This window comes from Brachyistius frenatus, unplaced genomic scaffold (genome assembly GCF_029030835.1).
Source record: "Brachyistius frenatus isolate BFR_SWC_R1_liver_20210118 unplaced genomic scaffold, ASM2903083v1 Contig_168, whole genome shotgun sequence".
Lineage (NCBI taxonomy): Eukaryota > Metazoa > Chordata > Actinopteri > Embiotocidae > Brachyistius > Brachyistius frenatus.
The window spans coordinates 155762-179811 of NW_027210767.1; the positions used below are offsets into that span (position 1 = coordinate 155762).

Below are 24050 nucleotides of genomic sequence, written 5' to 3' on the forward strand. Positions count from 1 at the left end.
TGGTCGAGATGCAACAACTTAATGTTTTCTTGATAAATCGACAGTTTCCAACGGTTATTAAAAGGTTATTAGCAAGTTAGCAAAGACTTCTCTGTGGCAAGCAACATTTTCCAGCTCCTCCCGAGGTATTCCCAGGCCGGATGAGATTTATGATCCCTGCAGCGTGTTCTGGGTTTATCCCTGGGTCTCTTTCCAGGTGGACATAGCCAGAAATCCTCCAACGGAAAGCACCTAAAAGGCGTCCTAATCAGAAACTCCCAACCAACCTCAGCTGGCTCCTTTTCGACTCAAAGGAGCAGCAGCTCTATTCAGCGAGCACTTGGGGAGAATCAAAGTCTACACGTAAAAAGGAAATCAGTGACAGAGGTTCCGTCGCACAATTCATTGATTTGCATTTTCAAACAACACTTGGCACCTCGGCAGCAAAGACGCTTACGGCCGTTTACTTGTTTTAAGGTTTGATGTTTTGGCAAAAATATTTTCCCTTCAACACTCGGATGTTTTATTAACCGATAATGAAAAAAAGTCTTTTCATCTTTTTTTTTATTCAGAGTCAGAGCTGATTTATATTTAGTGTTCATCAGCTGATCAACACAAAACAGCCCGTAAAACTTTCCTCCAACTTTTTTTAGTTTTTATTTTCAAAGCTGAAATATCATCAAACCAAGAGCAAAACAACCAACATGAAAGTTTTGTGAGCTATAAAACATAAAAAAGAATCAGATGTGTGCTGTCAGCAGAGATGGAAATGAAGGGCGTTAGTGCTGAGTTTACATGTTGTCTTCATCCGAGTCGTCCTCCTCCTCCAGGGAATCCTGCAACACGGAAAAAACAGGAGAATCAGCTGAATGTTACCGCCCCCTAAAGGCAGAAACAGGAACTACGGAAACGCTAGCTTCTACAGGCAGCGACAAGAACTACGGAAACGACAAGCGACAGGAACTTTCTGGTTATTTTATTTCTCTTCCACTGCCAGAAAGTCAGATGTGTGTGTGTGTGTGTGTGTGTGTGTGTGTGTGTGTGTGTGTGTGTGTGTGTGTGTGTGTGTGTGTGTGTGTGTGTGTGTGTGTGTGTTTCAGTCGATGTGAATGTCGCTACTGCAGGTAAATGCTCACCTTGGCGTATTTCTCTGCTTCCTCTCGGACGTCTTTGGGCACCAACTCGTGTCGTCCGTTTGTGACTGAAGGAGAGACGACAGATGGGAGGAAAGTCAGACGTGCTGTAATTTACCTGTACAAGGTTCATCCAGGTGAGGTTTCTCCGATCAATGATGTCATAAAAATCCAGCGTTTATATCTAGAAATAGACCCTTTTTTTAAGAACTGCAGTAACGGCTGAATGTTATTTGATGTTTTTAGTTTTGAGCCCGTTTTTCGTTCCTTGTTTTCCTCAGAGCTCATTTGTGAAACTGTAAAACTTTCAAACCAAGTGTCGTTGCCACCTTCTGTATTTGTTTTGTTAAAAGGCCTTTTCCGTCACGACCGGCGTGACGTTTCTCAATCGAAGAAGGAACCTGATCGATTGTAGCGATCAGAAGTGAGAGCAGGTGTGTTCCTGCGTGTGCAGCTCGAGGTCAGACAGCCAAGAGGAAGTGACATCACGGGATTTCAGCCCAGTTAGCGAAACCTTTCTGACTCTCATCATCCCTCTCTGCTGACCAGCTTCAGCTGCTCAATCTCACAGGAAACTAAAAGCTTTTAAGAAATAAAAGCATTTCTTCTTAAGAGACAAACAAACCGGGCAGAGAAGAAGAAAATCGGAGCCGTGATTGGTTCTTACCTTCTCCGACCCAGCTGAGTTCCAGCTCGAACGATTTGTCCTTCACCTCGTCATGAACGATGTAGATTCTGGAAAGTCCAAAATAAAATATTTCAGTCTTGACAGAAACATGACGTGTTAACTGCGCTGATAGTTGAAGGAAATGTTGCACCTTTATCTGACAGCTTCATTTCCTGTTTTCTCTACTGATAAAATCTGACGCCCTCATATTGGTAACATCGGATGCGAGTTAAGAGTTAAAGTTCAGCTTGGACGTTGCCGACTCACATTTTGGCGACTTCTTTAACCAGCTCTCTGCACGTCATGTTCTTCATCTGACGGATGAGAAAAACACACGGTTACGACAGGAAGAGCCTTGAACCACTTGAATCATCCGTGTGGTTGTTTGTCATCGGCTCCGAGGAACAACAACAACAACTTGCACAAATAAATCCAAAATTATAAAGATTTCTTGCCGCATTGAGCCGCACTTATCCACCATTCTCCTGATCAATTAATCCGGCAGTCATTTCCCCCTTTATTTAAAATACATTAACGGGTGAGTAAAATACCACCAGAAAATAAATTAAAAAGCCTAAAAATAGTTGAATAATATCAATTACTGCGGTGCTGATTGAAATGTAATAATAATAATATAATTAAAATGAGCGTAAAAAAGGCTGAAAAAATATTTTTAAAAATGTCTGAAAATAAGTCAGAATATTTATAAAAATGTGTACAGAAAATGTCTTTTAAAAATCTCAATCAAATAATAAAAAGATGCAAATAAGTAATCAAAATTTAAAAAAATAAATAATAATTCTATAAATTGTCTGATACTATTGCCTGAAAGTATTAATGACATATACCAAAAAATAAATAACCAAACACTTCATTAAATGTCTGAATATTTGGACTTTTACAGCCGATTGTTCACGAGTGTTTCACAGCTACAGGAGACTGCTGTATTTAAGGTGCTCACTGACGATCATAGAGAATTATTACAGAGTGATGCATCTTCCCTCACAGACAATCTATGGCAGAGTTTAGTGGGCGCTTTAAGCTGCAGACCGAAACTCTGACATCACCTGGAGGTTTGAAGGCTTCTTTACATGATAAAAAAAAAAAAAAAACAGCCACTATTAAAGAGACATGTCGGTTTAGTGAATGAACTTCCTGAATCTGCCGGAACCTCACCCCCAGCTTTTCGATCTCCGTCTTGGCAGCTTGTTTTGCTTTTCCGATGGCACATCCCCAGTAACCCTGAACACACACACACACACACACACACACACACACACACACACACACACACACACACACACACACACAGGTTAGATGGTTAGATAGATATATAGTTAGTTAGATAGATAGATAGATAGATAGATAGATAGATAGATAGATAGATAGATAGATAGATAGATAGATAGACATAGTTACTTTATTAATCCCACAAGGGGACATTTTTTCACTACAGCAGCATTATAGGTACAGGAAAGCAATAAAACAACAGTAAAATATTAAATATAAAAATGTACAGTATATACAATAAATAAAATAAAATAATTAAAATAAATTAAAACTAACTAAACAATAGTGCAAAGATTTAAACAAACAAGAAAAATGTGTTTTTCAGACAACAGTGTTATTGTTGTGTGATGGATTTTGCCAGAGGTGAGTTATTGTACAGTCTTATTGCGGTCGGCAGGAATGATCTCCTGTATCTGTCCTTGTGACAGCGGAGCTGGAGGAGTCTGGTGGAAGAAGTGCTCCGCTGTCCCTGCAGCAGGTGGTGGAGAGGGTGGTCAGGGTGATCCAATATGGATAATAGTTTCCTCAGCGTCCTCCTCTCCACCACCTTTTCCAGCCTGTCCAGTTTGCAGCCAATGATGGAGCCGGCCTTCTTAACCAGTTTGTTAAGTCTGTTGGTGTCGCCGGCCCCAATGCAGCTGGGTGAAAGATACGTGATGTGTGTATGTGTGTGTGTGTGTGTGTGTGAGTGTGTGTGTACAGACAGACTTACGTATGAGATGCCAGATGGGTCGACCATGTAGAGCTGAGAACCGTCATCTTTGTCGTATGAGCCGAGGATGAAACTGGGAGAGACGAACACATTGTGGTAAACAACAACAACAACGCAGGCTAAAAGGCAGTGAGGAAGAGGAGGGAGTGTGTAACACTTCAGCTTCATCATCTTCACCAGCTACTTTTGTGTTCCTGAGCTGATGATCCTTCACTGCTTCAGACTGATTTGATCTGACCTTCGAACGCATCGCACCGCTGACCTTTGACCTCCAACACACGACACTGATTCCTGAATGAAGTTGACGTTTGTTGTGAACAGCTGAGGATTTTAGTTACCCTGATTTAATGTCAAAGTTTCGCTCGGTGTAATTTCATCACTCTGTGTTGTTGTTGTCCACTTTTGTATTTGTTTATAAAGTTTCATTCAAAAGACATATCAGTTTGATGTCAGACTGGGAGTCAACCGATTGGATTGAATAAAAAAAAATAAAAAAATCGATCGTTATGCTCGGAGGTAAGGGCAGCTTAGAGTAGGTCAGACAGCCAAGAGGAAGTGACATCATGGGATTTCAGCAAAGTGTGCGAAACCTTTCTGACTCTCATCATCCCTCCCTGCTGCCGAGTTTTAACCAATCGGTGGTATTGATCCATGTTTTGGGATCAGTGATGGAATGTAGACAAAGTTTTTTTTTCCTCTTCAACCTCTTTAATCAATTGACAGCTCATTAGTCATCACTTTGATTGACAGACAAAGGCAGCTGTGTTTCAAGTGAGAAAATTCGTATGGTCCCTGAACGCACCGTAATGTTCCATTGAACTCACCTGCAGCCGAATGGCCTCACGGCACTGTACAACGTGTAGGCGTGGACGTACATGGCTACTCGTTCCGACAGGTGCTGCAATGACAGGAAGCGCAGTTAGCTTAGCATCACAGCCTTTAACCTAGCATCACACAATGCTAACTCTAAGGTGGATGGAGGTTCGTCATCAGTGTTTTTTTCTTTTTTTTAACCCCCCCGCCCCGCCCAGAAGGAGTGACGCAGCAACCCAATCGGTCCTCTGATCACAATCTGTTTAATAATCGGCCCCTCATGTTTACACACAATAATGATCAGATGTGAGTCGGACTTTATTCTGAACCGTTTTAAATTTCTTCTGTTTTCTGATTTAAATAAATTCTGATGTCCAGCCCCGCAGCGATTTGTCCCGAAAAGAGACGAATGACGACAGGAAGCTGACGTGTCGTTACCTTCAGAGGAATGTCGTGTCCGTAGTTTGATCTGAAGTTGGAGGCTTCTTCTCTGGAGACTTCAGCGAGCGAGCGAGCGTCAGCCAGCAGACCAGCGACTGCCTGGAGAGAGAGAGAGAGAGAGAGAGGACGCTTTATTTACTCATCCATCAACACTGAAGTTCAAATATCCTAGAAAATATGAAGTAAACGCAGAGTGAAAGGTCCCATTCATGTCCGACACTAAACCCATCGACATAATACATGCACATCACATGACCTTCCTAATGGCCAGTAGACCAACTAATCTAATTCATATTACTAATAAAATGATGCTTTGTTTTGAGAAATTAAATGTCTTGAGTAGTTCATCAGGTTTTCTTTGTGTGACAGGAGATGACAGACATTTGGTTTCACCTGCTGAACCCCCAAAACTACTGGCAGGTTCAAGAGGAAAGTTTTTTTTGTTGTTTTTTTTAAATCTCGAAGATCACATCATTTATCAAATGTCAGATGGTAGGCTGGTGTGTGTGTGTGTGTGTGTGTGTGTGTGTGTGTGTGTGTGTGTGTGTGTGTGTGTGTGTGTGTGTGTGTGTGTGTGTGCGCGCGCATGTAGTTACCATGCCAACATGTCTGTCAATGTTGAAGATGCGTTTGTTGGATCCCTGCTCGTACAGCTTGGACAGGACGAGCTTCTCCACCCCGAACACAACGCCGTCCTTACAGCGAATCCCGATCGCCGTGCTGAACACACACACACACACACACACATTAGACAGCTGGCTGAAAGATACATGATCAAGAGTGTGTGTGAAACGTGTCTGCCCCTGGTATTGGTTTAAAAAGGTGAAGACTCGTACCTGCTGTTCTCCACGGCCTTCATGGCGTACTCCACTTGAAACACTCGGCCATCCGGTGAGAAGGTGGAAGCCGACAGGTCGTACTGCAGGACACAGAAAATGTCACCTCAGCAGCTTCACACAGTAAAATAAATGTCAACAGTTCTACAGATCGGGGGTTTTATCCACTTCTCACACGTCTCACAAGTCCTTTACCTTTGAGAGAGCACTTAGGATTCATATTTATCGTGTGTACAGATAAACATGCTGAAAGTGTAAATACTGCTGGTATTCACTGCCTGATAAAAGACGGCCGGTTTTCAATCTGTGGAGATTAAAATCTCTTCAGTAAATCACAATCCATCATTTCAGGATAAACCTATTTAAAACCTGAATATGCAACACAAATCCATGAAAATATTAGTCACTTAATACCTTAAACACATCACTTCTACCTGCTAAAAATCATTCAACTGACACACCAAACAGTTGTTTTGAGGTGTTTTCATACTAAATATAATATTATTGTCCTGCTGGATACTGCAGCTCTCAGAGCTGGGATTATATTACATTTCATTTAGCTGACGCTTTTATCCAAAGCGAAGTGCATTTCAACCATGAGGGTACAAATTCAGAAGAGAGTACAATTTTCTTCGAGAAAGCCAAACTTCAAAGTGCTATTACTAAGTGCTACTTAATTCAAAGTGTAGTCGGAAGAGGTGTGTTTTTAGTTTGCGGCGGAAGATCAAGTTTGTTTGCGAGTCAAGTAAAACCCCGATGGAACCACAGCAGATTGTTTAGATAATCAAAAGTCTAAAAAAAAATCATCTATTCGGGGAGCGAATTTTGTCTGACAAGGGAGTGAATTTAAATCTGATTATTTCCAAACGGGGTTAGGCAAGTGCCGAAGCTAACATCGTCTGTGATTACGTCAATATCAGTATTTTCTCATTAAAATGAGAAGTTCTATGACAATGACAGGTCCGTTTTGTTCTGCTCGTTTAAAACAAACAGTGTGTTCAATTAAACTCAACTAAAACATTCGGCTCGGTCTATTTTCAGTTTCAGTTCTGTTCCGCACGGGGCCTTGCTGTGACTCAGCATGCTAACATGCTAGCTAGCGTGCTAGCCACAGGTCGCTGTAAATAAAGTGCTTTCCCGTACGAAAGTGGAGTATTTCCCTAAAATTCGGACTGAAAGCGGAAACAGAAACATTTAATGTGAAGTTAAAGAGGCGCTTCAGCTCAGAGAGACACTGAAACACTCACCCCGGTCCCGATGGAGCTCATCTTTACACCGACTGTGAGTCCTCTGAACAGCTCTCAATCGACCCGCTGTTCCTGTGCGTCATCAAACGTTGCAGATCTGCTTCCGGCCACAGCTTTCACAATAAAAGTCTTGGTGAAAAACGGAGCCATGTACGACCGATAGACATGTTTAAAATTAAAAAGAAATGAAAACATATCATATTTTGTTAGATAACCATGTACGACCACAGGGTTCTCTTTAGATCTTTTTTCAGAGACTAATTAAAAAAAAATGGTTTAAAATAATCTCAAAATGTCACAAAATGACCACCAGGTCATATAAAAAAAAATTAAAGACACAAAACGACTGAGAAACTCATAAACAACCATAAACTGAAGCAGAATTACCACGTGTTTCAATTAAACATCAATGAATGCATGGTTTCATAATTGAGCTTTTATTTTGGAGGGACATTCACTTCCTGTCATCTATTTTTTTCCTGAGTTTAGAGCTGGTCATTTTACACCACAGAAGACGAGTTTGGTTCCAGTTCCGAGTGATGCTGCAGTGACGTCACGACGCACAGTTCTTCCTGCTGCAGTGAAATTTTCAAAATACTTCAAAATAAACCTGATTAGGAAAAAAATATTTTGTATTGAACTGTCCAAAACAAATTTTTTTAAATGTTTTTTTTATGGCACCAGCTGTGTTTTGTACAACTTTAGTCCTTGACGTGTAATCTATTCTTTTCATGATTCAATTTACAGTAGTTGACTGGCTGATTATAAATGCAACAATAAATACATTTAACATGCTTCTGCAGACTTTAAATTGTCATCAAAACAAAGCCTGTGTGCACAATTAGCTTTCAAAATCATATCTTTCCATTAAATTTGTTGTGAAATAGAGAGAAAGTCTATCATATAGACCCAAAGTATCATGGGAACTGCAGTTTCTGAACTTGGGGCATCAATTAAAATTCAAAGACAAAGATTTCCTGAAACAACTTCAAACTGTAGTGCTTTTGATATCCTGAAGTAAACCCGTGACACACACACACACACACACAAACTAAGCAGCAAACCAACGTCTGACTGCGTGATGGACAGCTCTCTCGTCCAATCAGACGCTGTCGGTCTCTCCGATGGTGCCAGTAAACCGCTCACACAGAGGATTTGTAAGAAAAGTGTCTGTAAAGTTTTATTGAGTCTCAGTATGACCGGGGTGGATTACAGACCTGCTGAAGGTTTAAACAACTAAAAATGTTGTGAATTTCATAAATCATCTGTTTTAATTCTTCTTCTTTTTTTCATCACGTCTCCATCTCGAGTCGGAAAAGAAAGCTTTGGTCACATGAGAGTGAAAAAACATTCAGTGCACTTAAAAAAAAAAAAATAATAATAAAAAAAAAAAAAAACCCGAACGGGAACATAGTACGATTTCATTCTGCGACTTTTTAACTTTGTCTTTACAATAAATCAAACAGAGCAACGGATTAAGGCAAACAGACTGAAGCTCCACCATCAACTGGAATGACAAAAACAAAAAACAAAAAAAAACATCTGATCGGAGAGAAAAGAAGCTACAGTTAGTGATGAAGATGATTAGCGTTCATTAGTTCACTAATACAAACATGTACAAGGCTTTTTTTTAAATTTATTTAGTGAAATTACATTTTAATAAGAACCGAGAGCTGGACTCCAAACACCGTCACACAGCGGCGGCCGAACAGGAAGTTCACCGACACATTAAAACGACCCCCAGACACACACACACACACACACAAGCACCGCCAAAGTAAGACAACGGAGAACAGAAGAGCAGGAGGAGGACGATGAGGACAGAATGATGACAGCTGCACAGAAACAGAAAATAAAACAGAAAAGACGGACAGACTCCACGACGACGAAGCAGTTTTGTCTTTTTCTGAAACAGAAACAGAAATAATCGAATGAGAAATCAACTCGTTTCAATTTTCTTCCTTTAAGGTGTCAAAAAAAAAGTTGAAATTTATCACCTGCTGAGGAAGATCATAAACCAGCTACCGAAAGACGAGTACCGATACCGACATTATTTTTTGGGGGGACTTCGATAACTTTCTGCTCACGAATTGAAAAGAAGAACATCTCTGCAGTAAAATTAAAATTAAAAAATTAAAAAATTCAAGGAAATAATTTGAACAAGTTGATTTCTGTTTACTGAAATCCCCAAAGGACGAACGCGAGAGATATTTCATAATTACGTCGAGTTATTTTAAATGTGTCTCATAATTGCAAAATTGGAAAGAAACTTTTCCTCCTGATTATGAGACAGAGAGTCGAGATCACGACTTCCGGTTTTTGTTTCTTTGGCGAATAGAGTTCTGATGTTTCACTTTCAAAATAAGACAAAAGGAGCCGGTCAGATGGAGACTAGCAGAGACAAACTGGGACCAGTTGGTGCAGACGCAGCAGACTGGGATTGGCGTCGCCTCCTCTGAGTGACGTTCATACGAATGTTTCTGGTTCTGTGTGGACTCGCCATATCGGATCACGTTGAAGATCCTTTTGATTTATTCTTTGATCAAACGCTTTCTGACTCAAATGAAAAAAGTGACACATTTTAGAGTGAATTTATTTCATTTAACTTCAGTGCAACGACAGAAGTCAACGTACAGTCCAGGTGTCGGCACTGAATAATAGCAGATGATACTGAGTTACAACGGAACCCGACCGGAACCAGACTGCTGGTTCTGTGAACAGGACATTTCATATGAACATCACTCAGGAGACAGTGAGACTCTACCATGACCCAGCTGGGTTCTGCTCCACCAGCGGGACCAGCACAGGTGCTCCTAGAGAGAGAGGAAGAGGAGGAGGATAAGGATGAAGACAATGTCTGGTTAGTGATGAAGACGACAGACTTCCTGTCATATTTAACCCTTTGTTATATCTCGCTCTCTCTCTCTCTCTCTCTCTGTGGTCCAGAGTTTTCGGTGTCGTTCATCCGTCGTTCGTGGCTCCGCCCCCTAATGGGCGTGTCCAGCTGGAAATGGGCAGGACTGTGACCGGGGGCGTGTCCAGCTGGATGTGGGCGGGGTCGTACAGTTAAGTGTTACCTTTCAGGACGCCCAGACAGCTCTGCAGCAGCTGCAGGTTCCCCTACAGATGAGAGGGGGCGGAGTCAGAGAAATCTCAGACTTGAACAGTGCTGGACGTCTCTCTGTCTGACTGTAATGTGACTACGGAGGGTTTTCATGGACAGCTAAACTGCTCCTCTAACAGCAGGAGTATTACCTTGGCGTGTTTGAGCTCCAGCTCTGCCAGCTCCACCAGGTTCTTCCTGAACGCTGCCACTCGTCTCGTCTTGAAGTCTATGAGCTCTGTGGTTCAGAGGAGAATCCGCCGTTAGATAAAGCAAAAGAGTCGGACAAACGTCTACACACGGATTCTCCGAGGCGCCTGAACCGGCAGGTAAATTCAAAGAGGACGAGGGGTTAACAGAAGATATTTAAGACAAGGTAACAGACCTTGCTTGGCGGACTCGGAGATCTTCTCGAACTTGTGGCAGCAGAGCTGCTGGCTGGTCTCGGCCTGAAGGACGTCTCTGTTTTTGGCTCGAGCTTTGTCCAGAGCCTTGTTAGCGTTCTCGTAGTCCACCAGAGCCCGGCTCCTCCGGTACAGCAGGTCCTGCAGGGAGGAGGGAGGGGCATCATCACACACACTTCAGTTTTTAACGGAAACCCAAGTTTATTGACCATCTTGAAGCGACCGGCTGTCGGCAAGCGTCAGACCTTCGCCGCCTGGGACTCTCGCAGGTAATATTTCAGCAGGTCGGCCAGCTTCAGGTCTTCGTCCGCTGCAACTCGAGCTTCGATTTTCTGCGAGACGACGAGAGAACGGCAATCAGCAGACAGCTCGTTTACACTTATTGGAATGAAGGAGGAAACGTGTTGACCAGAAAGTACACGAACAAGGCTGAAAACAAACCGACCCTCGTTTTCTCAAACAGCTCCGACACCTTCAGGAAGAACCTGCAACACAAGACGCAGATCAACGAGGAGGACGTTGAATTTTTGCCACAAACTCTTAAAACTGTGTGCTGGAAACCCTCTAAAGGACTTTCTGTCGGAGGAAAGGCGTTTGACCGTACTTGCAGAGGTCTGTGGAGTCCTGCGTTCCTAGTGTGTAGAGAGTTGAGGCGATTCTGTTGATGTCGTCAGCAGCGTCTAAACCCACGACACCAAAAAAAAATAAAAAAAATATATATATCAGAACCAAACGGCGGGTTCCACATTCCAGGGTTGGGACATTCTGCTCGGTAAATCATCTACGAGCATAAAATACCATCCTAAAATAAAAATATCCTCCGCCCGCCCGGCAGGGAGAGCATTGAATGTGGACGCAGGTTTGTGCATTCATGAAATGACGTTCCTGATCGTTTCTGAATTTAAAAACGGGAGCCTCTGTGTGCGTCTTATGCGAGACACATTAAAGTCCAAAAACACGGGATCCCACATTTCCCATAATGCACCCGGATCATTATGCGTCACCCTCCCCGGTAAACAGCTGCGTCTGTTTGAGACTCTTACTTTTGTGCGAGCGGATCATTCGGTCAGATTTGGCCGAGGCGTCTTTGACTCTGTTGTGATATTCTAACAGGAAAGTCTTCTCGTGCTCAAAGAAATCGTCCACGTCCTGAAACGCAAAAAAAACACACAAAAAAACGGTGAAAACAAAGAAGACAACAGATGTGCGTCAGTAAAAGTGAGCTGGAGGCTCTGAGCTCTCGGTTTCCGTGTCGGTCACCTTGACTCCGGCCACCAGGACGCCGTCCGCCGACTTCACCACGTTCTTGAAGAAATCTTCCAGCTTCTCCTTCTTGTTCTTCCCTCGTACGCTCAGCTGTAAAAAAAAAAAATCACACACACACACACACAATCACGTACTGAACATCTTCTTCAGCTTCTGAAGATTATTTCTCCCCTCAAGGTTCCATCTTTAATCCATTTTTAATCGCTTCATTTGGGCGTCACGGATTCGTCCGCAGGCATTTAAACTGCTCCGATCTCGTACGCTTGCTCGTACGGGAGCCGCAGCTTTAAGTCATTAAGCGTGTTAATAAAACTGCTGCACAGAGTTCACAGAACGTCCAGCTCTCCGGGAACACAGAGCTCGGATCAGTTCGGGTCTTAAGTGGCTGAAAAGTCTCGTGTTGTGTTCCGACCGTTAGGATCGGGGTGAGCGAAGCCTCGATTGTGTATTTTCCAGTCTCGCTGAAGGAGTCGGGAGGAGTTCGGGGGAAAACTTTGATGAGCTTATTTATTACTGTCAACAGCACACGTGCACTCTGACCTCGCGGCGCTTCATAAAACGATGCAGACTCAGCGAGAGCAACTCGAGACTTCTGTTTCGACACAGTCTGGCCCCGTTAATCCCAGTTCAGACCAAAGACTCGTGAAACTGTTTTTTAACGTCGCCGCAGTGAGAACTGACGGTGTTGCCTGTGACTCGGCTCGTCAAGTTTTAGAACGTCGCCGCTTTCAAAGCGGCCGATCGGCTCGTAGCAACGCGTCAGCTGATTCAAAACGGCAAAGAAAACGGAGGGGATCGTCTCCTGAATGCATTTGAGGAACGGCCACATATCTTGGTGCTCTATCACTATCCTCGTTCGTGTTTTAAGCCTCCGCATATTACATATCCAGCTCTGAAAAAAAAAAGAAAGAAGCTGATGTTACACCGTCTGTCGAGTTGCTTTGGTGGAAACTGGCAGGTTTCAGGATGTTTAAGCGGACGTAAAAGCGCCATTAGTCGTGTTTTTGAAGAAGCATTTCTACATCCGTCCGGCGCAATGTGATTCTGATACGCCCGATAAAGACGATACCTGCTCTTCCTCCGAGCCGCGTCTGTCCCGAGTGAGATACTCACGTCCTGGTTGTACTCCAGGAAGACGTGGAAGTTCAGGTCTTTCCTGAGGACGGGATGAGCTGCCACGCGGCACAGGAAGACCTCGTGCATGGCGACGGTCTTCTTAAAGATGGCCAGGTACTCTCTGGGTGGTGGTGGTGGTGACGAGACACACACACACACACACACACACACACACACACACACACACACACACACACACACACACACACACACACACACACACACACACACACACAGCAGTGACTCAGTCAGTCATTGTGGTGATTTATGAGCTACGAACTGCTGTGGAGACGTCTGTGCGGACTCACGCCTCCAGCTCCTGCTTCATCTTGGTGAACTCCTCCTTGGTCATGGATCCTTCTCCCTCCCCCAGCTTCTGCAACTTCTCCCTGGACGCATCAAAGTCTGGTCTGGGAGGGGCCGGGGGGATCTGCACAACAACAACAACAACAACAAAAACGGGACTGAGACACACTGCGCCCCATTTGAGCCTCCAGGACATGAGAGATAGTGTGTGTGTGTGTGTGTGTGTGTGTGTGTGTGTGTGTGTGTGTGTGTGTGCGCGCGGTTCTTACGATGTATCCTGCGTAGTCTTCGTTTTCGACGAACGAGTCGTGCAGCCAGATGAACTCTTCATGCTGTCGGACCACCGAGAACTCGTTCTGCTTAAAGTTGGGGAGCGTGCTCTTTGAAAAAAAAAAAAACAAGAAGCCCAATCTGTCAGGTCATTGTGACTAACAGAAGCGGGGGACGTTTATTACTGAAGGCCCGTTCTGAAACCCGAAACCACGACCCCCACCCCGTCTGTTTTACCGGCGCGGTCGAGTGTTCGGGTTCCGACCCCGAACTCACCTTGGTGTGGACGGTGAACTTGACCTTGTCTCGCTCACTCAGGGCGTCGGAGATGTCGACCTGCAGCGTGGCGTCCGTCTGCAGGTCCACGTTCACCGCCCGCGGCTGCAGGAGGACAGAAAGCACATATCCCACAATGCACCACACCCGGTGATCGGCAACGTACACATCCTGACCGGCATAAACGTCATCGGCCGCTACGCCTGATCGTTAAACCTGCTTCTCCTGGTTTCAGATAGTTTTGGATTTAAAGTGATGAATTTTCAAAACACACCGAGCGAGGTTTCTCTCCAAAGAAGCATGAAATCATCCCGTTCGGCACTTTCAGCTCAAATCCACGTTTCATCAGCGTGAAAGAAAAGCAAAGCTGCAAACTTCAATCATTAAATATCTCTCAATCTGTGGCCTTAATTTGATCTGCGTGAATTTACGCGGTTTAAGTTCTCCTGCAAATCAAAAGGACTCACAGATTCAGATTCAGAGCAGGATTTTGTCCTAATATTTAGAAACTATTTTGAAGTAGCTGAAGTTGAGCCCGTAACAGGGTCATTTTTTGACATCTATTTAAAAGCCGACGCTGCGAAAGAGCTGCAACGATTAACCAACTTTTAGAAAATGTTCCCTGAAATGCACATTACACCCTAATAAGCAGCAGTAATTTAAACTGTTCGTCTTCCAACGATGTTCTAGGATCAAAAACTATAAAAAAAAAAAAAATTAAAGAGTTTCAAATATTTTTAATGAAAAGACTTTATAAAGTCAAAATGTTGTTCATCAATCGGATCATTTTACAGCAGAACTGCAGCACGAAGACGACAAAGACATTCGGATTCATCTCTTTTCTCCGGATCTGATCTGTGAAACTTTCTTTTTCTAATTATACTCGCTTCCAGACTGAAACATCTGACACGAATTGAGGCAAAAGTCCATTTATATGCAGATGAGACTCTGATTTATGTCCCCGTGGTGCAGACAGGCTTCGATCCTGCTGCCATAAAACACACGAGGTAGTTTTCCAGGACAGATTTCGCAGCTTTGGTTGAAGCCAGAAAAACGTCACGGACTCTCCTGGAAAACGTCGGCCTTCGGCTGATGTGGCCACGGCTGCAGAAAAAGGGGAAAGGGAAGCCACAACAACGTCCTGCAGCTTAAGATCTTTAGTTTTTCCAGATTCAGAACCACTTCAACTCAAAAGCTCCCACAAAAAAAAGAACAAAAAAAAGACCCCACTGGAGACGCCTCATCTTTCAGTGGAACGGTGCAGCTTTGTGCAGTAAGCAGGCTGCGACAACGAGCATGTGACTGTGATTAGTGATTACTGTGCTGAACTTGATTTGGGTTTTGGTAGCAGCTCAACATACAACAGTAGAAACATGAAATCTATCTCTCTGGCCTGACAAACACAGTTTCTGATACGTGACGGCAAGATTTCAGAAATGACGGAAACATATTTTCTGTGCGTGTTTGTTGAGGCTGCAGAGACAGGATCTTAATTTAAGGATTCGTCGGGCTGAAGTCATTAACATTTGTTTTTCTAACCAATCTGATGGTGAAGATGATCGATTATCAGCAGGAAACTCAAAGAGCAGCTGTGGTGGTCTCAGACAAACCGGAAACACTAAAGGGATGTTTCACTCTGAACTTTCCGCGTCTGACTTAATCTGGACTGAAGCTGGTTAACCAATTATCATCCGAGGCGTGTGTGTGTGTGTGTGTGTGTCAGACATGTGACACGCATCAAATAGCTCATTAGCAACACGTTAATGATGTAAAAGGTTCGCCAGCTTTTAGCACTGCCTCTGCTGCACCTGTAGTCACGTTAGCACAGAGATAGCAGGTGAAGCTAACGGCCCGCAAGCTGATCGGACCGCAGCAGGGCCACCGAAGCGGGACATCCGGTCAACAGCTGACAGGCTAACTGCCCGTTAGCATGCAGCTAACGGTAGCCAGGACGGCTATCTTGGCAGGAAAAACCCGAGCTAATGCTAATTAGCTATCTTAGCTGAGCAGAACGGAACCGGGAGCGGAACCCAGACAGACAGACAAGCAGTCAGGTGAGCAGACAGACAGGTAGGCAGACGGTGAGCACTCACTCCCCGGTCCTCTTCGGAGAGGAAGTCGGGTCCGTCGTCCAGCCCTTCCTGCTGCAGATAAAGAGACGACAGAGCGTTAGTTTGCCGACACACCGACCCAAACACATAAACATCAACAACAACGTTAACGACAACAACCGGGGCCCGACACCGAGCCGAAAAACGACACGAACACAGAAGGAGAGAAGAGAGAAACCCACCATCATGGCTGCGAGCGGGTGGAGACAGGAAGTGGAGTGACGTCAGGACGGCCGGGCGGATTTCAGCAATCACATTCAAAACAAACAAACAGAAAACAAATAAACAATAAACACAGACTCTAAACAAACAAACTGAAATAAAACCAGACTGAAAACAAACAAGCCAAATACTAATTCGGATTCCTAACAGACAAAAAATATATAAATTAAAAAAAAATTAATTAAATATAAGAAAAAAACAATAAACAAAGACTAAAATGAAATTAGAAAACAAAACAAAGTCAGATGAAAACAAATCTGTCAAATTCAAAACATGAAAAACAAATTCAACAAAGGAACTCAGATTAAAAACAGAATGCAGCGGCTGTCCGTGAACCTACCTACCTAACCTAACCTGCTTCATATTTACAGCCAGGAATAACATTTACAGCTGTTTCTTGGTAATTAACCTCTTACAAATTAATTATAAAGCATGGGAAATTAAAAATTAGCCTCACCTTTAGTCACGTGACGACCTTAATAACTACTCTATTTCAAAACCCGTCTTTCTTTCATTTTCTTGTTTCAAATGAAACTGAGGCCTGATGTAACAAATCTGTCTTTATTCTGATTTTATTTCATTTACCCTTCTCTTGTTTATGTCTTCATTAATGTTATTATTTAGTGTGTTCTGACTATATAGAAACATGTAACTTCCACTTTGTACACACGTTCCCCCTCAAACACATCGTTTGAATACAACTCAGTTTTGAACTTTACAGACAATTACCGAGATCTTTTTAAATTTTACAAAAATGTATAAAACCATTTTATTTCCTTTAAAAAAAAAAATCTAGAACAAATCCTTTTTCTGAGTGTTATGGAATTTCTTAACCTACAATTTTGAGAAGAAAACATTAAAAACCCTAAATGTACCAACGAACCTGTACGGAGTCTTCTGCGGATGATTAAATCTACCTGCAGTTCATCTCGGTCACCCGCAGGGGGAGACAGAGCTCTGCGATCAGCTGACCTCTCTGAGGGGATTTCTGGGTAATTGGGTCCGTGGTGTTTAACCAGTCTAGTTCTAGCGGGGTTCTAATGAGGTCACGCTGCCTTGCCAGATTCTTCATATGGTGCGTACGGGTTTTAGAGGGATTCTAATGATCTTCCACTGGGTCTGTAATGGGTCCAATGGAGTTCTAATCAGATCAGACTGGTTCTAATAGGGTTGTTGTTTGTTAATCTAATCGAGGTCTGTTGTGTCATATTGTTTCCAATGAGAATCTATTGGAGTCACACTCCTATTCTGACAGGTTCTACTTATTTTAACATTTCTACGGGAATTCTTTTGAGATCATACTGGTTCCGAGGGGAGATCTGATGAGGTTAAACAACTTCTAATGAGGCCATCCCGTTTCTAATTTGTAATTTCTGATGACATTCTAAGAAATCCAGGAATTTCCATGATGTTCTACTTGGACTCTAATGGGTTTGTAACGGTTCTACTGAGATTGTAGAAGGTTTTGATGAAGCCATCCCGATTCTACTGGGGTCTGCTGGCATCATCATCCTGGTTCTAATGGGGTTTTATCAAAAAATGTACTGGTTCTAAGTGAATTCGAATGAGTCTAATGGTTCCAGTGGGGTTGTACTGAGACCATGTTGTGATGTTTTGTAATAGGTTCTACGAAGGAATGCGGCAGTTCTAATAAGGTTCTAACAAGTTTGTAATAGTTCTACTGACACCCTATTGGTTCTAATAAGAGTTCTAATGAGGTTCTGCTGAGTTACTCGTGGCCCTAATACAGTGCTACTGAGGTCGCAGTTTTTTTTATGGGGTTCTCGGTCATAATGGATCCATGTTCTTCTGAGGTTACGTTGATTTGCGTGGCGATGATGTCATAGCTGTTCCTCTAGTCGTGTTCCTGATCTAGTGAGGTCATGTCGACTCTCCGGGTTCACAGTGTGCGGAACGACGTCACTCAAGAGGTCGTCTGAACGTGACTGGTGTTTACGGGTACGGACAGGAAGTAACCCCCCGGGTCCTGCGGGTGGAGGCGCTCTGTGATTGGTGGAAGCAGAGACGAGGCGGGGAGGCGTCAGATCTGCCACAGGCTTTTATTGCAAAGTGGCTTCCTGTGATCTCAGAAACAACGTTCCACTTTAAGGCTCCAGATGTCGTCGTGTTGTTGTTGTGGGGTCGTCTCTCACTGCTGGGGTCAAATCTGCTTCCTGTAGTGTTTCTTTACAAAATAAAAGTGCATCCTAACTAACTCTGGTGTGACGGTTACATTCAAACTGAAAGTAAGGCGACGACCAAACGGCTAGAATGACGGTGAGTCCAACAGGAATGAAACTGAGGTAAACAACTGTTAGCCTGGTGACATAAATACAGAGAATTTAAAGTCAGGATCTTTTCTGTCTCAACCTGTAGTGATTCAACAAAAAGTGCTGGGTGGTGATAAATCTTCTTCGTCTTCTTCTCTTCTGAATGCATAGTCTAACAATGTGTCTGCCTGGTTGGAACATGCTGGAGAAGAAACAACAGTTTACAATAATAAATAAAGTCTTATGTCAAAAGCATCATGAGTGCGACCCGTGTGCGGCAGGAGGCGGAGCTTCGCTCGCACTCCAACACATGCGGCTGCTTCCTTCACATCGACTTTTTGGCAAAACTCTGGCTGTGAGAGAGAGACAACCTTCCTGGGGTTTGGTAATGTCGTTTTTTTTTTTTTTTTTTTTTTTTCTTCTTCTTCTTCTTCTTCTTGTTTTGTTTCTGCCAGGTGAACAGAAGTCATGTGGCAACAAACTGGGAGGTGTTTGCATATCATTATGTTAATGAGATCTCCTTCATGTTGGGGAAAAACAAAAAAAAAGCCCAAAAAATTAAAATTAAAAAAAAAAAGAACCAAAAAAAAAAAGAAAAAAAAGAGGCCTAAAAGACGCTAACTCCTTCAGGACATGGATACAGACAGAGCAAGCTGCTGGGTGAAGCGGCGGTGTTCGGGTGGGGTCGGGTGCTTCGGTCCGGATGGCACGGCGGTTGGCTTGGCTCCGCTCGGCTCGCCGCCGCGGCATCACAGCGGCTTGCCCTCGAGGGACACCACCACGTTCCCGCCCAGCTTCTCGGCCAGCGTGGTGCGGTCCTGGATGTCGTCCAGCCCGTTCACCTGCCACTCGTGTTTGATACCTGCGGGGGGGGGGGGGGGAGAGACACGCGCCTGAGGTCACTGAGAGGTGGACCAATCACAGCTGAGCCTGTTAACGACTACCATCAGCATGCGTCCCGCGTGATCTGATCACGAGGGGTCACGCAATACTCAAATTAATGCTTTGGACAGTTTGAACAGTAGCGACGTCACAATCATTAAACTTTAGTTGACGACTAATTAACCATTTAAACGAATTTAAATTGACGATTAAGTTCGAATAATTGTGACCAGCTGATTATGTAATAGCAGACAGACAGATGCATACTTTTAACCATCTCTGATTTAAGGATCTCTCACCATGTCATTAATACTATCCTCAATGACCTTTGACCTCTTGGGACACTCACCTGTAAACTTCTTTTTGATGGCATCTTTAGAGCTGGCGTAGATCATCTTGCTCTTCAGTGGAGCGCTTTCTGGAGCCCTGAGGAGCAAGAAACAACACCGTAAGACGAGCCGTCGGGTCTTTTCCTCTCCGGCTGAAGAAAAAATAATAATAAAACGCTCTCCTTGTAGCTGCCGGTTCTTCTTCACTTCAGAGGAAAAACCACATGTAAATATTCTGCTTGTTTTTACAGAGCTGGAGCTCAGACAGTTTGTGTGATTTGAACATTTTAAAATGTTGTCCAAATGTGTGTAAACCTTTAATTACAGTCAGCATGAAGTCAAAGCTGTGAAACCCTCGGACGCCTGCGAGGAGGCGCTTTAAAAAAAAAAAAAAAAAAAAAAATTAAATCGCATTTAGTCGGAAAACTGTCAAACCGAAAAGACCATTTCGCCTCCAAACAGGATGCAAATTATCGTTAGCCGACCTCAAACCGATCAAAGCCCAGGTCCCCGATCAATACCGTACCAGAAGATGAAGACCAGGTCCTCCTTCTTGGACTCCTTGGTCTCGTAGGTGGCGTCGTACAGGCCGTATCTGCAGTCGTTGAGGGGGAGGAGGTTGACGAAGCAGGCGTAGGGGTCGTCCACCGTCTCTCCGATGTCGCCCACCAGGATCTGCTTGCCCTCCTCCACGATGATCTTCTTCCGGTCCTCGCTCAGGCAGAACAGCACCGCCTTCTTCCTCTTCTTCACCTCGTCCAGGGTCGATGACTTCCTCACCTTCATGTCGTTGAACACCCTGATGACCTCATCGTTCACGGTCACGCCTGACGCCTGCCGGAGGAGAGACGCATAAACTTCAACACTCATCCGTCACGTGTAACGAGGACGACATTGTTCGTTCATGTTTCTGAGTCGGATCAGGTTTCCCAGGTGCGCTCGAACCAACCTGTTTTTTTTTGTGTGGTTTTTTTTTTTACAGCTGACGACTAACTGCTGAACTCTGACCTCTTCTGACACGCAGCGGACAGGTGGTCAGTGAACGCAGCACCACGGAAAGTCGTTGGAGGCTCGTCAACAGGAAGTCAGTGAACAAATTGCAAAGCTGTTAAAATCCAAAGTGTCGGACTTCAGCGTGTGTCTCTGGAAACATCCAGACTCTGGACTTGGAAAAAGTTGAACTTGGAAAAAAAAAATCTGAGTTTGTGAATTGATTTAAAGCAATAGCAGAAAATGACGACTCCCACGAGGATGGATTTTATCGCATTTGAGGCGACAGCTGCACGTTTGTCTTTTAGTTTCTGGACGATGAGAGGAGGACATGGAGAGTAAAGTTTGATTTGGACATTAAAGTGTCTGTCGTCCCAGAGACGGTTCCGTCTTATGGAACGTTCCTTTAGGCTTCGCATCAAACGGATCAGCTGACTCCTGTTGGACTCACAGACGTCAGCTGATCCGTTAAAGACCTCCTCACAATGTCTCTGCTGCCGTCTGAAAGACGTTTATTTTGTCGAAATCGAACTGAAGCTCCGTAACTTTTGGATTGTCGGGTCAGATAAGACGTGACGTCTGAAAATGTCACCACTTTCTCGGTCGGTCACAATTATTACATCATCACCCGATCGCGATTATGTCACATCATCGTCACAATCGCTTCCATTCGTCTGTATATATAAAAAAAAAAAAGACTGGATGAAACAGAACCGTCAGATTTCCATCACTGTTTCCACTTCTTTGAGCTTTGACTCTTTTTTTAAATGACATCATCTTGTTGGATCTTGTTTTTGTCAAACAAAAATAGAAGTTTTACGTTTTAATAAATATCTCAAAGTGCATGATTTAACTGTGATTCATCTTCTTCTGTGATAGTGGCACAAAATGAACAATTATCTGTATGACAAATAATCGTCAAGCAAATTTACACGATGGTAGCAGCTCTATCTGGCCTCGTGTCCAGTGACACCCGATCTCGACCAGCCATTCAGAACCTCAACGTCAGCCAGTGGGCAGCTTCGCCCCGCTCGGCCTCCGGTCTTGATCTGCCCTCGTGCTGCTGTACGTTGTTAATCAAATCATAAGTGGTCACTGGAGAGGAATGTTTGACGCCACATCTGAGGAGGACCTTTGACTTTTCAAAAATTTCATGAATTGACAACTGTAATCGGATGGATCAGTCATTAAATGGTTGTCGGTGAAGCAGGGGGGAGGAATCGACTTCAACAGAACAGGTGACGGTCGTCTGTCTATAAACGCTCGTCGGACTTTGACAGACGAACACGAACTTAGTCTCTGAAACCGAGTCATGTAAATATGAATGGATCGCTTTACGCGTTCGTCTCATCGAGCGTCTGTAAAACTTCAATCAGCCGAGAAAAAAAACATCCCATTACGGCGACTCAAGACGACGTCTCAAACCATCTCGGATCAAACATTTCTGTCCTCTCGACAGTAAACGCCTCCTGTACAACTAACTTTAAAGTAATTTCTTCAAAAGCAACGTCTGAGCACTGAAATCTTTTTACTCTGAAGCTGTGGGCTGAAAATAAAATGGACTAAAAATAGTTCATTTCTGTTGTTTGATTTCGTTTGTCATTTAGCTTCAAGAAAAACAGAATACACGAAGGAATTTAATTTCTGTTAAAACAGCGAAGACGCAGCCGGAAATACAAAAGCCAGAATTATTTCTGTGGGTTGCAAAATATTTTCATGATCGACCGTTTCAGTTTCTTGATTAACAGTTTTGTCTATAAAATGTGTGAAAGTAGTGAAAATCGTCCGATAACCCCAAATCTGAGTTTACAAAAAACTGAACACGATTGTGCCTGAAAAACAGAGATGACAAATCAACAACTAAATTCTAACGTCTTTTAGTCCCACAAAGTAAAACAGGCGAAGCTCATTAAGCTTTTAGAATTCAATTGTTTATTGTGGTCAGTAATTGAGGTGATTTAAATGTCTTTTTTTTTCAAGAAAACATAATGAATAAAGACAAATTTCTCAGGTAAACATCTTATTTCATTCAATATTTTCGGTTTTACAACTTTTGTTCATACAAACTACATTTTCAATATTTCACAGACTGTAAATAAACTAGTTGGAAACATGGTTAGTTAATGCTGAGCTTTTCATACTTATGTTTCGGCAGAGATTGTATTTACTTTATTGATTTTTTTTTTTTTTGACCAAGGCATTGATTACTGATCAACAGAGACACAGCAGAATAAATGAGGAAAAGCTTCCTGCTGTTAAAAACCTACAATTACAAGAGTACATTCATGGTAGACAACACAACGCACGTGTGAATAAGGGAAAGTATTTGCTTCTTCTCTTCGAACCACAGACTGAATATTCGAGGTTTTGGATTTTGAAGATGTCACCTTACATGTTATAGCCATGTTTTGTCCTGGTTTATAGACCAAAGTAATCAACTAATCAAAGCATGAATTACCATATTAATTAATAATGAAAGTAACGGTTATTTGCAGCCTCGTCACTACGAGGTAAAATAAAGAGAATCAACAAATAAAAGGAGCAATCAGCACGTTGTTAACCTCTGCTTAAAACGGTCAGGATTCCTATGGACCCTGGTGGAGAGTGTAACAGGAGTACTGACTGCTGACTGCTGCTGATTCGGTGGTCAAACTGGTAAACTGGTGTCTCGGTGTGAACCGGTGCCGACAGCCTGCAGGCCTCCACACAGACTGCACAGTCACTGTCTGACTCACTAACCCGGGACAAACCCGGCCCCTTGGACCCACTCCTTCACAAAAACCGCTTCATTCAGTCAAGAGAGTCCGGCAGCCCTGTTCAGTCCGGGCCCCGGTCGCTCTGGTCCGGCTGGGTGAGGGCTGCTCAGCCCCGCAGGACCACAGCCGGAATAAGATGGCCGCCCCGGGCCACACGGCCTGGGGGCAGGCCCGGCCCGGCCCGGCCCGGCTCACAACACGGACCGTTCATAATCTGGATGAAACTCTGAAAAGGCTCCGGTGACGTCAGTGGACTAAATCCCTGTCCCGGAGCCTTTTCTCAGCGCCCTAAACGCTGAGTAATCGTCGGAGTGTGCTCACGGAGCAGCTAACTAACGGGAGCGGCGGCCATGCTAGCTAACATCACGCTACCAGCCGAGCAGCATAACGGTCTGCCGGAGACCCGCCGGACCGGGACCCCCACACGAACCGGCCTCTCGAAACCTCAGTCCAACCCGGGGGAACGTCTCCGACCGGCTCTTACCATGTTGTCCGGGGGGTTGTCCGCGCTGCTTCGCCGTTAGATCGGGGCTTCTCAGGGGTGAAAGGTAGCGGGGAATGTGGCCGGCCGACCGGAGGAGGAGGGAGGAGGGAGGAAGGAGGCGGGGCCACACCGGGATTAGGAAGATTG

General features: G+C 43.9%; 3 protein-coding genes and 2 non-coding genes across 7 annotated transcripts; all 5 read right to left on the minus strand.

Annotated features, from left to right (window-relative positions):
• Nucleotides 1-612: 612 nt before the first annotated feature.
• psma3 (proteasome 20S subunit alpha 3) lies at nt 613-7208 on the minus strand. Its single transcript, XM_069717089.1, has 11 exons — nt 7119-7208; nt 5872-5954; nt 5632-5755; nt 5033-5134; nt 4606-4679; nt 3782-3854; nt 2956-3021; nt 2047-2093; nt 1780-1847; nt 1116-1180; nt 613-815 (listed from the first exon to the last, which is right to left on the minus strand). Exons 1-11 carry the CDS (start codon nt 7137-7139, stop codon nt 771-773), a joined length of 768 nt encoding a protein of 255 aa, XP_069573190.1. The 5' UTR covers nt 7140-7208; the 3' UTR covers nt 613-770.
• LOC138631903 (small nucleolar RNA SNORD53/SNORD92) lies at nt 1570-1649 on the minus strand. Its single transcript, XR_011311762.1, has one exon. It is a non-coding gene; the product is annotated as a small nucleolar RNA SNORD53/SNORD92 (small nucleolar RNA).
• Nucleotides 4315-4394, minus strand: LOC138631904 (small nucleolar RNA SNORD53/SNORD92). The gene has a single exon (XR_011311763.1). It is a non-coding gene; the product is annotated as a small nucleolar RNA SNORD53/SNORD92 (small nucleolar RNA).
• Nucleotides 7209-9101: 1893 nt separating the features above from the next.
• snx6 (sorting nexin 6) lies at nt 9102-16291 on the minus strand. 3 transcript variants are annotated; one of them, XM_069717095.1, is made up of 14 exons: nt 16153-16291; nt 15953-16003; nt 13860-13964; nt 13583-13693; nt 13316-13437; nt 13005-13128; nt 11886-11981; nt 11669-11774; nt 11230-11305; nt 11071-11110; nt 10871-10957; nt 10607-10766; nt 10374-10459; nt 9102-10226 (listed from the first exon to the last, which is right to left on the minus strand). In XM_069717095.1, exons 1-14 carry the CDS (start codon nt 16156-16158, stop codon nt 10185-10187), a joined length of 1212 nt encoding a protein of 403 aa, XP_069573196.1. In that variant the 5' UTR covers nt 16159-16291; the 3' UTR covers nt 9102-10184. The 3 variants fall into 3 exon arrangements, with proteins under 3 accessions (XP_069573196.1, XP_069573195.1, XP_069573194.1); XM_069717094.1 differs by having other exon boundaries at nt 9102-10238; nt 15953-16000; nt 16153-16290; XM_069717093.1 differs by having other exon boundaries at nt 9102-10238; nt 16153-16290.
• Nucleotides 16292-18236: 1945 nt separating this feature from the next.
• cfl2 (cofilin 2 (muscle)) lies at nt 18237-24013 on the minus strand. The gene is made up of 4 exons (XM_069717097.1): nt 23904-24013; nt 20200-20507; nt 19694-19770; nt 18237-19324 (listed from the first exon to the last, which is right to left on the minus strand). The coding sequence occupies exons 1-4, from the start codon at nt 23904-23906 to the stop codon at nt 19212-19214; spliced, it is 501 nt and encodes a 166-aa protein (XP_069573198.1). The 5' UTR covers nt 23907-24013; the 3' UTR covers nt 18237-19211.
• Between the last annotated feature and the right edge of the window lie 37 nt (nt 24014-24050).

Excerpts from the sequence above, each read along its gene's own strand:
- cfl2 (XM_069717097.1), bottom strand. Across the intron at positions 19,771-20,199 it reads GACCTGGTCTTCATCTTCTG|GGCTCCAGAAAGCGCTCCAC; the intron begins GTACGGTATTGA and ends CTTGCTCCTCAG. Across the intron at positions 19,325-19,693 it reads CATCAAAAAGAAGTTTACAG|GTATCAAACACGAGTGGCAG; the intron begins GTGAGTGTCCCA and ends CCCCCCCCGCAG.
- psma3 (XM_069717089.1), bottom strand. The coding sequence starts at position 7,139 with ATGAGCTCCATCGGGACCGGG. Across the intron at positions 5,135-5,631 it reads TTGACAGACATGTTGGCATG|GCAGTCGCTGGTCTGCTGGC; the intron begins GTAACTACATGC and ends CTCTCTCTCCAG. Across the intron at positions 816-1,115 it reads AAGCAGAGAAATACGCCAAG|GATTCCCTGGAGGAGGAGGA; the intron begins GTGAGCATTTAC and ends TCCGTGTTGCAG.
- snx6 (XM_069717093.1), bottom strand. Across the intron at positions 11,306-11,668 it reads AATGATCCGCTCGCACAAAA|ACGCTGCTGACGACATCAAC; the intron begins GTAAGAGTCTCA and ends TCGTGGGTTTAG. Across the intron at positions 11,111-11,229 it reads GACTCCACAGACCTCTGCAA|GTTCTTCCTGAAGGTGTCGG; the intron begins GTACGGTCAAAC and ends CTTGTGTTGCAG.